This window comes from Zingiber officinale, chromosome 11A (genome assembly GCF_018446385.1).
Source record: "Zingiber officinale cultivar Zhangliang chromosome 11A, Zo_v1.1, whole genome shotgun sequence".
In the NCBI taxonomy this organism is placed as follows: Eukaryota; Viridiplantae; Streptophyta; class Magnoliopsida; order Zingiberales; family Zingiberaceae; genus Zingiber; species Zingiber officinale.
Window position 1 is genome coordinate 27,150,646 of NC_056006.1, and position 14,823 is coordinate 27,165,468.

The 14,823-nt window shown below is 36.5% G+C and overlaps 1 protein-coding gene across 1 annotated transcript; it reads left to right on the forward strand.

The window, feature by feature from the left end:
• The first annotated feature begins 1,827 nt into the window (after nucleotides 1-1,827).
• LOC122031316 (probable UDP-N-acetylglucosamine--peptide N-acetylglucosaminyltransferase SEC) lies at nucleotides 1,828-2,404 on the forward strand. The gene is made up of 3 exons (XM_042590440.1): nucleotides 1,828-1,873; nucleotides 1,951-2,053; nucleotides 2,252-2,404. Exons 1-3 carry the CDS (start codon nucleotides 1,866-1,868, stop codon nucleotides 2,402-2,404), a joined length of 264 nt encoding a protein of 87 aa, XP_042446374.1. The 5' UTR covers nucleotides 1,828-1,865.
• The last annotated feature ends 12,419 nt before the right edge of the window (nucleotides 2,405-14,823 follow it).

Here is a 14,823-nt window from a genome sequence, read left to right on the forward strand (position 1 = left end):
TTTTTTAGAGTTATCCCTCCTGAAAAATATAGAATATTTCAAATTTCTGTTCAAGTTATTACAAGATTACCTCAGTCATATAGATTGATGTCATTTGAACCTAATCTAAGAAATTGCTTGATCAGCGCTACCACATATTCAAGCTATGAGCAAACGAAAAGTCCTTTATGATGAAAAATATATAAGATTTTGGGGCTTAAAAATGGTGAAAAGATGAATAGAGCTTGCACATGGCTTAATGACCTAAGGATATCTTTTATGAAATTGCAGCAAATGCATGACGGATGTAATTCTGCGGTGAGACCAACAAGTAAGAGTAACAGGATTTTAACTTTCTCTATGGTCAACCTTGCATAACGGAACTTGTAGTTTCCTACTCTGTATTGTTTGCTATGAAGAAGAGTGTACTGTAATCATGTGTGAACTGTGGATATTGTAGATTTCAGAGTCAAAGTCATCAGCCTGCATTAACTTTAGCGTCCAAATATTAGATGCTAAGTTGTTAAGATTAAACCTCAAGGGGCCCTCCTCACCTTTTCTTGCACCTGGCCATTCATAAGACTTCAACTCCTAGGGTGTTTAGCATTTGCATTCCAGATTCATTATATTTCATGCGCATCAAGTTTAGATTCTTTACCATAAATAAATTCTTAGATTTAGTGTTTTTAGAATGTTTAGGTTCTGTGAACTGTTGTGATAATGGAACCTATTGTCTACTTGTTTATTTCTTCACTTTGATTATCATTTGTCATTGATTTAATCTGTATTTTAGTTGAAATATAATTCGACTTCAACTCATAAGGATTTTACACTGACCATATTTTAATTGGTTCTTCTCCATACGAAGATCAATTGACCAGTTATTATACAAATCAAGAATGTAAAATTCCTCAAATTTGTTCTATTTTAATTGAAATCTCATTGCTTCCCAAAGATGACAGTGATCCAATGATTCTTTGTTAGGTTTGATATGAAAGAAGAAATTGCATATTTGGTATCCACACTTTTACTTTTTGTGTGAAGACTTTTACACTGTTTGTCTTTAGGTCTCCTTAATAGTTGCAACTAAGGGTTTGATGTTGTTTCTCCATGTCAAAATGTATTAATTGGCTGCTATATGAAACATGTCTATTTTTTCCTCTAATTATTTCTATTTTAACTAATATCTTACTCATTTTTAAAGTACATGATGATTTGTTGTTGACTTGCATACAAAAGAAGAGAAGTTTATTTACTATGTGTAGTTCTTGTTTGTGTGAACTCTTAATCATTTTCTATTTATTTCAGGTTCTTCATAACATTGCTATTGTAGAATACTTTCACTGGAATATGCTATGTAATTCAATAACTCCTATTTTTCCACTGGACTGTTAATCTCTTTTTGATTTTGTGGATAACTTTGCTGCAAACTATGCTTTGAAGAGAGTTTATTATGTCAACTATGCATTGGGGATATCTGGACGCAAGAAACCTTGCTGGCATCTATTATGAACAAAGTCAACTTGACATGGCAATTCTGCATTACAAGCAAGCTATCAACTCTGTTCTAACTTTATCGAAGCTTACAATAATCTGGTAAGTTGATAATGGTCTAATATGTTAAAATTTGGTATCCTTCTTGATGGTGAGCCACGTTAGTTAATGATCGACTTTCTTACACATTAAAAGGGGACTGCTCTCAAAGACGCTGGGCATGTGGAAGAGGCTATCAACTTCTATAGGGTGACTTTTTAATTTGGATATTTTTATTCTCTTTAGTTTTTTTTTCCTTGTTGAATAACTTCATTTTAATAATTTTTCCCAAGTCATGCCTTGCTTTAGAACCTAACCATCCACAAGCATTGTCAAGCCTTGGCAACATATACATGGACTGGTAAGCTTTAGAAATGTTTCATGACAACTATGCAGATAGTTTATTTTTGTTCCTTAATGAAACTTCTCTTCATGCAGCAACATGATGAGTGTTGCTGCATCATTCTATAAGGCAACTTTAGCAGTTACAACAGGGATATCTGCGCCCTTCAACAACTTGGCTACTATATACAAGCAACAGGTAGAGTACTATATTTGCCTTTTTCATCGCTAGTTTGAGAGTTACTGCATATTGCCTCATTTAATGGAAGAAAGTCATATAATTTGTCTATCTTCTTCTTTGCTATCTTTGCCCCTAGTTGGAAATTGATAGTTCTCTTGTATTACACCAGGGAAATTATGCAGAAGTGATAGCCTGTTACAATGAAGTTCTTCGCAGACTGCTGCTGATGGTCTTGTCAATAGAGGGAACACATTTAAGGAGATTGGTAGAGTTACTGAAGCAATTCAGGATTATACACGTGCTGTGAATATCAGACCAACTATGCCTGAAGCCCATGCAAATTTGGCTTCAGCTTATAAAGATAAGTAATTTCTTCTTTGAATTTGTGCTGGTGTTGGACTATATTAGTATCTTACATCGTTGATTCTTCTTTCTATTTATTTGTGGTTGAGATAATTGATGAACGTTTCTCTTTTTAAGCATTCCAATTACTCATCTTGTTACCTGGTGCTCTTACTGCTTTTTAAATTATGATTTTTGGTCTTGATTTACTAATATATTATTTATGTGTTTTTATAGTTTACAAATCTCAAGTACTCCAGAGTTGAAATTGATGAAGTGCGGCTCGAGTGGGCTGAATGCATGCTAGATTACATTTGAGTAGGAAAGGTATTTGATTTTTGAAAACTTTGGATGATGCATGCATTTGCATGGAATGTAAATTGCGAATATTATCTTGATGTGTACAATATCTATTACCTTTTGATGTTGTAAAAAGAATATTTGTGTATTTATGGATACCGTTATAAGAAGAATATTTATGTAATTTGTGAATATTTGTGTATTTTATGGATACTGTTGGAAGAAGAATATTTGTGTAATTTGTGAATATTTGTGTATTTTTTTGGTTATTGTCTGTTTTTCACTGTTTTGGAAATCAAATTTGTGTTGTTAAAAAATACTGATATTACATCGATTTTCCACCGCTGCAAAACCGGTGTTATTAACTAATATTACATCGGTTGTATACCGCTGCCAAAACTGGTGTTATTAGCATATAATATTACATCGGTTTTACACCGTTGATGAAACGGTGTCGTTAAGTGATACTACACCGGTTTTAACCCGATGTCTAAAATGGCAGACCTTTTACATCACCTTCATAGATATCGGTCGAAAATGTAATAGACACCGGTGGAAAACCAATGTCTATGAGGGTTTTTGTTGTAGTGTAAACACATGAATTCACATAAGATCAAATAGATACAAAACATGCTAACATCATTTAGATAGGAAATTGGCATATCCATAAGTTCTTACTGTTGCATCGCGTTGGCTGGCTAGAGGAGGGGGGGGGGGGTTGAATAGCCCTGCAAAAGTAAAAGAAAACTACCCTTCTCAAACTCTCAGAATAACACTTGCATAAAGTAAATAAAAGCAATAAACTGAAAGAGGAGGCAAAGGGTTTACTTGGTTATAACCGGAGAGGTTGTTAATCCAAGGAATGTGTCACATTAGTATCTCCTTCAGGTGGAGAAGCCTCTTACAGTAATGACGCACAGAAAAATAGAAGTTAAACTCTAAAAAAAGCTTACAAGTGTTGGAAATGTTAATTGCTTGAGTTGATTCAAAGCTTCTGGACTAAGGCTGTATTTATAGCCTTGGTCGGGGCGCTTGGAAGGGGTCCAGGCGCCTGGGAGGGGATAAAATTTTATCCCCTTCGCAACGGATCACGTTTGACCACGATCCGATCAAAACTTGATTCCGAGCACCTGGAATGGCACCAGGCGCTCGAACTGGTCTGGGCGCCCAGACCACTAAAGTCAATAATGTTAACTTTTGGTCCTGGCCCTCTACTTCGGTGCTTCTCACCTCGGTCCGGGTCTTCCGCTCCAGCTCCGTTTGCTTGGGTGATTTCAGCCAATCAAAATAAGGCTCATTCGAATCCAATTTTGGCCTTCTCGAGCAACCTTCCTCTCCGGCTTCTCGTCCCTTTGAAATGCCGCGTGCCTCCTTCTCGTCTGCCCGCGTACTCTTCCACAGCACCTCATACCTCAGATGCACCGAGCCCGTTGGCTCTCTCCCATGCCGTCTCTCTCACTAGCTGCGTCTTTTGCTCGACTCCCTGTGCTCCTAAGCTCCTACACACTTAGACACAAGGTTAAAACACCACAGGACCTAACTTAACTTGTTGATCACATCAAAACAACCTTGGGGTTCCAACACTTACATCAAATCACACTATAACTACTCCCATAATCCTAGAACAAAGGATCTACTATATGGCACTAAGATAGAGATCTAAAGACATAAAGATTACAAGCATTGAAATCCCAAATTGAAGAGAAGAGAAGAGAAATACTTATCCAATGGCGTTGAATGATCTTCGGATCTAATCCTAAGCTTCTAGAGTCGATGCGGAGATGGAGATCCCCTCGGATTGTCGGATGAAGGTCGGAGAAGGTGAGGATTGGCACCAAGATGGATCTCCCTAAAGGGAGAGCCTTCCTCTCTTATAAAGTGGAAGAAACCCCCTTTTATAGAGCAAGACACGGGCACCACACGGCCTATAGCACGACCGTGTGGCCTCCACACAACCTCCTTCTTCTTGCTCTCAGCCAGGGTGACACGGTCGTGAGGATTCACATGGTCGTGTTATGCTTTAGCTCTAGATGGGCTACACGACTGTGTGGATTCACATGACCGTGCTCTTCTTCTCTTCTGCTTGGCCACACGGGCGTGTAAGTCACACAACCGAGATCTTCTTGCTCTCTAGAAATATTAACAACCGTGTGGATCCACACGACCATGCTCTGGTTGTTGCTGGTGGGGTGACACCCGTCGTGTGGGTTCACACGACCGTGCTTACTCCTTCTCTGGTGAAGCCACACGGTCGTGTGGCTTCACACGACCAAAGTCATTCTCCTCCTAGCTTCTTTGACACGGTCGTGTAAAGTCAAACGACCAGTGTCGTTTGCCTTCGTTTGCTGTCCATATCAACCATGAATGCCATTTTCTCTTTAAATTTGACTCCTGATAATAAAAAAATACATAAAGAGCAAATCTCCAAATAAAGAAGAGTAATTATACTAAAAGTAAGACAAGGGGTATAAAAATGCTTAGATAAAGCATGCGTAAAGTATGTGAATGTGCATCAAAACATGCATAAAAGTGTATATAATCTATGCACATCATACCCCAAGACTTACACCTTTACTTGTTCTCAAGAAAAATGCCGCAATCTAAACTCATGTGCTCTATAATGCATCATAATCCCTAGTGCACTTTCCTAACTCTATCCACAAGTTTCATTGGTGAGCATGATCGTAAAGATAACTCAAGTATGGTCTAAGCATAAGTTTCTTGTGCACATTGCAATTAGTGATCCAAACTCTTCAAGTTTTAATCTTTGTCCTAGTCAAGTCATCATCCAATCGAGTTCCTAATGTTCCCGGTGATAGGCACTTACCTGCTACACACTTGCTTCATATTTCTCAATGCACCCAAGGTCTCAAAGGCGTGCTCAATATCAAGAGAAACATAACAGTTATTTCCCCAGTAACCTAACTCAGTCTCAAAGGGGTAACTTGCTAGTCTCCACTCATGATAATTGTTTTTTATATCCCTTATTCATTCATCATTTTTTTTAATAAATTGAAAGGTGCAACACTTTAAAACATAAATGCACATACATGCAAATGTTGCGATATTTGATTTTTTGAAATGAGCTTATATGATTCGAGCATCATCTAGTAACCAAAATATAGTTTGAGAAATCACCATGGGGACTAAAGTACTATACAAAAAAGATGAATCATGACTATTCCAATAATATCAAGCATTCAAGTTTAGGTAAAGTGAAAGTAAGATCCTTAAGGTTAAGCCAAAACTCAAATTTGTCTCTACACAATGCTTAACTCATTTCATGTTACTTGAGATAGAGGAAAGAGGTACACTAAACATACTAGGATTATGTCCATAACAACATGAATCAAGAAATGAATGTGCAAACAATTTTACTATTGGACAGTCAACAGTGGTTAGGAATGATGTTCTCGATATGCCATAAAATATTTCAAAAGACAGTCAAGTGATGATCAAAAACAAGTCTAGCAAACAAAACAAAGGCATAAGGAGAAACTGAAAGCAAGCAAAGAAAAAAAAATGTAGAACAAACAAAACAACTAAAAATGTTGAAAGTAAAGTGCTAAAAATATAAAAGAGAAACAGAAAATTCATGTTGTGCAAACACCCCCCCCCCCTCCCCGACTTAAACTCTTCATCGTCCCGATGAAATCAAATTGGAGGTAGGGGTGGGAGGTCAGGGAAATCAGGAAGGGGAAAAAGAAATAAATCAATGAACCATCGTACCTCATTCCTAAAAAATTTATGATATTCAAACAACTTGTTTAAATCATCTTGAAGATATCTCATGAAACCCCGAAAGTCTTCATTAAATTTCATTTGAGCCCTACAAGTGTTCATGAATCTAGAAATTTTATTGCATAACTCTTTTTCACTCCTGAAACACTCTTGTAATTGCTTAAATTGTTCCTCTCCCCTGAAATCCTTATCCATAAGAAATTTATTAGTTGATTCCAAGTCATTATGAATGTTATCTAAAATGGGATAAAGTTCATGGAAATTGAATCTAAGAAGGTCATGATTTATCGGAGGAATGTCTCTAGGAGCTAGAGTTAAGAGGGATCTAGAGTGTTGATTTACCAAGGTCAACCGCCAATTATCCCTAATGCGGATAATAGTTAAGTCTAGATTGGACAATCGTAAGGGAAGTTATTTTTGATAAGGAGGCTATACCCATGACCTTCATATCTTAACATACGAATTGCTAAACATGAATTCAAATGTAACCCGTGAGCATCTTCAACCATCTCTAGTCCATCAAGATCACAACCTAGCACTAGTGCCATATGAGTTAGCATCCCTCCCAAGAAAATGGGTGTAGTAGACGATGCCTTCCCTAATTTCACTAAGTGCTTAAGGAAGAAATAACCAAAATTTATTGAAACACTTTCAACCATTGCCCATAAACAATACAAATCAGTAAGTCTTACTATTCCTTCCTTATCCCCTATCCAAATATAGTGTTTATCATAACCAATTGAAGATATCGAAAGATGGGATTAATGATACTAGAGGTTTTAGATGTGTGAGGGTTAAAATGAAATTTCCCAAAGATTAATTGCCAAAATTTTGAGTTTTCAAATTTAGGGAGAATTGTACATACATCATTCCTTGGCAAATCATAACATGTGGTGAAATCACCTAATGTCCATTCATAATCATCATTCAATAAGCAAAATTTGAGCTTCCCTCCTCCTTGTACATTGTCAATCATGATAGAATTTAAAATTTCTAAAACAACTCTAGGGTAAGTTGGGTATGTCATGTTCATCAAGTTGTTCCAACCTATTCTTTCAAGAAGCTAATCAACATCACTTCTAAAACCTAAAAAATCCAAGGTTTCATGGTCGAAAATCTTAATGCCCAAAATGGAACATTTATATAATGAGATATAACGATTCCTTTGTTCATCATTAGAGAAAATGATACCGCAGTTGTTAGATATACCTTTGAAACATGAGTTCCTTTTGAAGCGAGCATCTTCTCTTTCTCTTTTCTTGTTGGTGTAGTTTCCTTGATTGGAGTTGACATTGTAGGTGATAGAGAGGTTGAGCTTTAAAGATATTAGATGAAGAGGGTGGAAGGGAGTAATCTAGGGCTTTTGGGAGGAAGAGGAAATGAAAGAGAGAAGAAGAAGAGGGAGCATGCGGCGGGAACGACCCTGTAGCTCTCACACCCCCATGCCCTAACTTATTAACCCTGGGATGGGCCATGTAAGCTCCACACAACCTTGTTCTTCCTTTCTTCACATGGTCGTGTCAATGATGTAGCCTCATTCTTCTTCTCCTCGGGAAACTTTGCATAGACGTGTCAATAAAACGGCCAAAATTGACTTCCTTTCGTTTGGTTTCACATGGTCGTGTGAACCACACGACCGAGTTCTTTTCCTCCACTATTGAGCTCACACGCCCATGTGTTTCACATGACTGCCTTCTTCTTTCTCTCTAGAATTTCCACACGGCTTTGTGAGATCACACAGCCTTATCCATCTTCTCCTTGGGTGAGCTCACACGGTCGTGTGATGCCACACGGCCTGATGCTCCTCCTTTTTTGTTTGTATCACACGACCGTATAAGGTCACACGACCAGTTCTGTAAGGTCCAGAAGTGCTAAATTTTCTCCTTTCTGATTTCTCCAACACCTCCACGCTCATGAAATGATCATGGCCAACTCATGGAGGTGATATACAACCTGAAAACCAAGTAACATAAGATTAAAAACACTATCAAAAGAAAAATAAAAGCGAAACGAATCTAACTAAAAGAACCCTTGGGTCACCTTCCAAGAATCACTTGTTTAAGGTCTTTAGCTCGATCGATATGAGTTTATTTTGGAGTGTGCGGCTTAGAGAAGTATAACTTTTGACTTCCTTCTACCTGCTTACCATAAAAATATCCTTTTAAGCATTGCTCATTCACTTTAATGACTCTGAGCTCTTTATTTCAAATGTCCACTACTCCGAAGGGATAAACCTTTTTAACTTTGAACGGGCCTGTCCATCATGATTTCAGTTTCTCCAAAAAAAGTTTTAACCTTGAATTAAATAGTAGGACTAGATCCTTCTTTGAAATCCCTACGTAGTATATGTTGATCATGTCATTTCTTTATTCTTTCTTTATAGGATTTGGCATGCTCGTAAGCATCCATTCTTAATTCATCAAGTTCATTTAACTAGATCTTCCTTTTTTCTCCTGCTTCTTTGATATCCATGTTAAGCTTTTTAATTACCCAATTGGCTTTATGTTCCAATTCTACTGGAAGATGACATGGCTTTTTATAGACTAGCCAAAATGGGGTCATACCAATTGGAGTTTTGTAAGTTGTACGATATGCCCATAAATCGTCATCTAACTTTAATGACCAGTCTTTACATAAAGTAGAAACCATTTCCTCTAATATATCTTTAATTTCTTGATTAGAGATCTCAACTTGCCCATTAGTTTGTGGATGGTACGGTGTTGCCACTCTGTGACTTACCCCATATTTTCTGAGTAAGTTTTCAAATTTTTTTCTATAAAATGTGACCCTCCATCGCTAATAACTGCTCTAGGTGCGCCAAATCATGAAAAATCACCTTCTTGAACAATTTAATGACTGTTCTTATGTCACTTGTAGGAGAAGCTATGGCCTTTACCCATTTTGACACATAGTCAACTGCCACTAAAATAAACTTGTTTCCACACGACAAAGGAAAAGGTCCCATGAAATCTATCCCCCATACATCAAATAATTCAACTTCAAGAAGTTTAGTGGCATCTCATTTCTCTTAGTGATGCTTCTGGTCTTTTGGCATTGATCATAGGATTATGTAAATTCTCATATATCTTTAAATAAATTCAACCAAAAGAATCTTGCTTGTAAGATCTTTGCAGCTATTTTTGAAATCCCCAGATGCCCTCCATAAGATAAAGAATGGTAATGAAACAAAATGTCCTTCACTTCTTCCTTGGGCGCATATCTTTGATAAATCGCATCACCGCATTTCTTATACAAAAATGTTTCATCCCAAACATACCACTTGACATCTGAAAGAAACTTTTTTCTTTGTTGTTTGGTGAAATTTGGGGGTAGAACTCCAATCGTAAGATGATTAACAAGGTCTGCATACCAAGGTGTCTTTACACAAGCTAATGCTAGAAGGTGTTCATCCGGAAAAATGTCATTAATAGGTGCATCAAACTCTGCATCCTTTTGCCCATTTTTCTATGCTCGAGATAGGTGATTGGCCACTACATTTCTGCCCCTTTCTTATCTCTGATCTCTAAATTAAATGCTTGAAGAAGCAGGACCCATCTAATAATCCGTGGTTTGCCATTTTTCTTGCTAAGAAAATATCGAATGGCGGCATGATCAGTATACACTATCATTTTTTAGCACACTAGATAGGATCTGAACTTATCAAATGTAAAGAATACTGCTAGAAATTCTTTTTCTATAGTAGAATAATTTACTTGTGCTACATCTAATGTCTTGCTTATATAGTGAATTGCAAGCAAAATCTTTTTTTTTTCTTTGCCCCAAAACCACTCCTAGTGTAAAGTTACTAGCGTCACACATAATTTCGAATGGAAGCTCCTAATCTGGGGCTTGAATTACTAGGGCTGTGATAAGAGTATTTTTAATCTTTTTGAAAACCTCCATACAGTCATCATCAAAACAAAATGCAGCATCTTTAATCAATAAATTGGTCAATGTCTTGGAGATTTTTGAAAAATCCTTCATAAAGCACCTATAGAATCCAGCATGCCCCAAGAGACTTCTTACTCCTTTAACATTAATTAGCGGGAGTAATTTCTCTATCGCTTCTACCTTAGCTTGATCCACCTCAATCTCATGTTCCGATATCTTGTGTCCTAAGACAATTCCTTCTTTAACCATAAAGTGACATTTTTCCTAATTTAATGCCAAATTTACATCTTTGCACCTTTGAAGAACTGTAGAAAGGTTAGTAAACAAGCATCAAAATCATTTTTATAAATTAAGAAATTATCCATAAATACCTCCATGATTTTCTCTATTAGATCTGAAAAAATTATCATCATGCACCTTTGGAAAGTAACAGGGGCATTACAAAGTCCAAATGGCATGTGTTGATAAGCAAAGGTTCTATAGGGACATGTGAAAGTAGTCTTCTCTTGATCTTCAGGTGAAATGGAATCTGAAAGAATCCTGAATAGCCATCAAAGTAATAAAAATATGAGTGTTTTGCAAATCTTTCAAGCATCTTATCAATAAATTATAAGGGAAAATTATCCTTCCTAGTTTCTTTATTTAATTTCCAATAATCAATACACATTCGTCATCCTGTGATTGTTCATGTTGGAACCAATTTATTGCTTTCATTTTTTATTAAGTCATTCCTTCTCTTTTTGGAACCACATGCACTGGACTTACCCATTTGCTATTAGAAATAACATCAATGATCCCAGCATCTAGAAGCTTTAACACCTCATTCTTTACCACCTCTTTTAAGTTTGGATTCAATCTCCTTTGATGTTCGATTGAATTTTTGTATCCTTCTTCAAGTAGAATTCCATGCATACAAAGGGAGGGACTAATTTCTTTAATATCATCAATGGTATACCTAATCACTTTTCTATGCAACCTTAGCTTGTCAATCAATTTTTGTGTTTTTATTATCACTAAAAAAGTAGAATCTAGACCAAGGAATGCATATTTGAGGTTGGGCGGTAGTGGTTTTAACTCCAGCTGAGGCGGCATGATCTTCGACAAAGTTGGATCTTGCTCCAACAACTTTTTTCTTCTTTTGCTGTCTCTTTCCCTAAAATTTCCTTAGTTTCTAATACCTTTTCTTCATTTTATTTATAATCAAAGTTATCTTCTACACATAAAACATTTCCACATGTCTCCTTTGCAATAGGATTAGTCGAAGAAATCCCTTCTCTAAATAATTGTGATAAAGACTCACCACACCAAGGGCATAAAGCTTGGAGATCCCTTTGATTCAAATTGATGTCTTCTTTGGAACCATTTTGAATTTTACTATCTTCGTGCTCTTGTTTATTTTCTCCTTTTGATCCTTCATCATTTTCTTTTTCTTTTTCTTTTTCTTCAAATGCACTTATTGATAGAGTCATTAGATTTTAGCCTGATCAATCATTAAGATTTGATACTACCCGATAGATTATTTCATGTGCTTTATCTAAGCCTTTTTCATGAAAGATCCTTCAGATGCCAAATCTAGATGACTCTTATTTCAAAAAGAAAGCCCAATATAGAATAAGTGTATAATCAACCATTTCTCAATACCATGATGTGGACATTGATGTAGAAGAGATAAATATCTGTCCCAAGCTTGATGTAATTCCTCTTCGACAAGTTACTTAGAATGAAAATTTTGATTTCTCAAATGTATGGTCTTCCTTGGGGGAAAATATTTATTTATAAATTTTTGCCTAACTCATCCTAAGTTCGAATACTTCTGGGTTGCAAGGTATTTGTAACGCCCAACCCTTCTTACTACTACTCTGAGGGTGAACATTACTTAACTACTAACTATAAACTTCACTTAACTAGCGTTACTTTCTCTCATGTTAGCGGTACTTAAAATTTTCAGGAAATGAAATCCAAACATGCAATCATGTAATGGTTGCAACATGCAGAATTATGGTTCTTTAAATATTCCCACTAAAGCATACAACACGTGAGAAAGTATAACATGCATTTCTAAATTTTTTTTTTTTATTTCTTTTAAAACATGCTGTATTACCAAAGCAACCTAAGGCAACTGAAGGACTTTGGCAAATGCAATTCAGTTCGACACTAACATTAACAAGTTTCAAGCAACTGAACTTATTTAGTTACCAATGCATACAGACTATGGAAATTAAACAAAAGACAGGCATGCATCTGGTCTTATTCACAGCAGCTTCAATCCTCACTACAATAGAAAAGAAATTCAAAACCGGCATGCATCTGATCTTATTAAATTAAGACTTTCTGTAATTAACCATAACCGGACATTCACTACTAATGGGGTAGCAATGCAGTTGATGCATGAAATTATAAGCCCCTCATACGGCAAATTCTGGTTCAGAAATTTCCAGCAAAAGGAAGAAACGATACCAGATTCTAGCAATACAAATAAGTCAATGAAATTCACTACTAAATCCTTGCGTAATTCGATCATGACTACTCCTACTGGTGACACATTGCAAAGAAATTCATTACTAGCCAAACCTTTAAACATTAAGAAGGAAACATTAACTAAACAGCAGTGAAACCTTAACTGAACTCATGGCAGATTAAAATTCCAGCAGTAACAAAAGAATACTGGGCATAGAAAATTACTAGCTGTTCATATATCCTACTCACTGCCATTGAAAACAAATTTCACTACAGCAGAAGTTAATCAAGTGTCAGTTCCATTAAAGCAAACTCATATAGAATACTAGCATTCACATAAGACTACTGAGCATTTTTTAAAAAGAAACGAACTTCATATGCAACTTCTTTCCATAAAACAAAAACTCAAACAGAATGCTAACATCTAACAATTCTTAACATGGCAATGTATTCTACTATGGCAGAACTCAAAAGAACTCTAGCAGTAACATTTCCAAAATCTTCCAACAAGATCCCAAGCTCCATAACAGCCACCACACACACCATCAACACCTCCTTGTCGCCTTCTTCTATGCCATTTTAGCCTTTCCTTTATTTTTATCTGTATCTGCAGTAGGAGGAAAGTAGTATCTATAAGCTAAAAGCTTAGTAAGTGCTTTCTACTCACAAAATCCGATACGGAATGCATAAGCATAAAAGAAAGCAGGGAAATACATGCTCAACATGAAAATAGCAAATGGAACTACATCATGCATCTCTAAAGGAAACAACAATTTAATTTGCTAAAATTGGCAACTTAGATAAAAGAACTTGTTCTGTTTGTTTCCAAATAAATACTTGTATACTTTAAAAATAATATTCAACTTTACTTGGGCCCGGCATTGTACCACTTTGCGCGCCTTTCTTAATGAGAATTGAGGTAGCTAATCCCAAAACCATTAAGACACTTCTAGACCTTATGTCTAGGGGCAACTTGGAGCCCATCCCTTGGACTTTGTGTCCGGTACATGCCCTTTTAAAAGTAAAATACTTTTCTTTATATCCTTCTTTAAATACTTCTTCTAATGAAATGCCTTGGCATTTATTTAAGCACTTAGTGTGCTTTGATTTTAAATTCTGGAATTCAGGTTCAACTTGTGACTTTAGTCTTGCTTGCTTGTACTTCTCACATATATACATTATACAAGAGATTCTAAAACCGTATTCCACTGATATATAAAGATATATGTTCAAAGCAAAACTCAACAGCAAGTAAAAAAAGAACTACTTGGTCACAGGAAATGAATTTGGTCAAGCCTACGGCAGCAACCAATTCCGAACAGCAATTTGTAAAACCAACTTATTTCTAAACCTTAACAGTCCTTTAATCATGCTGTGACTTGAAGGAAATATGACTACTTAGACATGCTTGAAATGTAAGGTAAATACATTTAAATTCACATGCTGTAACAATCAAGGAAGGCCCTTAAACATTCTGTCCATGTTCTAAAAAATATCACAAGGACATGAACCAAATCTTAAACCAAATTGCATTCTGTCTGTGCTCTAAAAATATCAAAAGAACATGAACCAAATCTTAAACCAAATTGCATTCTGTCTGTGCTCTAAAAATATCAAAAGAACATGAACCAAATCTTAAACCAAATTGCATTCTGTCCGTGCTCTAAAAATATCAACAGATTTAAACCAAAAACCTAAACCAATTTGCTAGATCAAGGTCAAAATCCGAAACCACATACTATGATAAAAGGCTACTGTTGTTCATCTTACAACAAAACACAAAATAAAACCCGAGAGCTACTCCTACCGCAGGTGAGAAGCACTTACTTCGGGTTCTTGGACTTACAACCGAAGGGAAATGCTTTAGGGTTTCGGTGAAGCTTCGATTCCACCTTTTTCCTTGTATTTCCCGAGCTCTCCTTGCCGGAATAGTCACCCACGGGTGGAGACCGGCCGGAAAACACCTCGCCGGCGTCGAGAGGAGGAAACCCTAGACTTGGCGGCGATTTCGCCCGAGAGGAGAAGACGGCGTCGTCGGGAGAGAAAAAGAGGGGAAA

What these genes read in the sequence shown, in the direction of transcription:
- LOC122031316 (XM_042590440.1), top strand. An exon ending in CTACTATATACAAGCAACAG is followed by an intron (nt 2,054 to 2,251) that starts GTAGAGTACTAT and finishes AGTTCTTCGCAG; the next exon opens with ACTGCTGCTGATGGTCTTGT.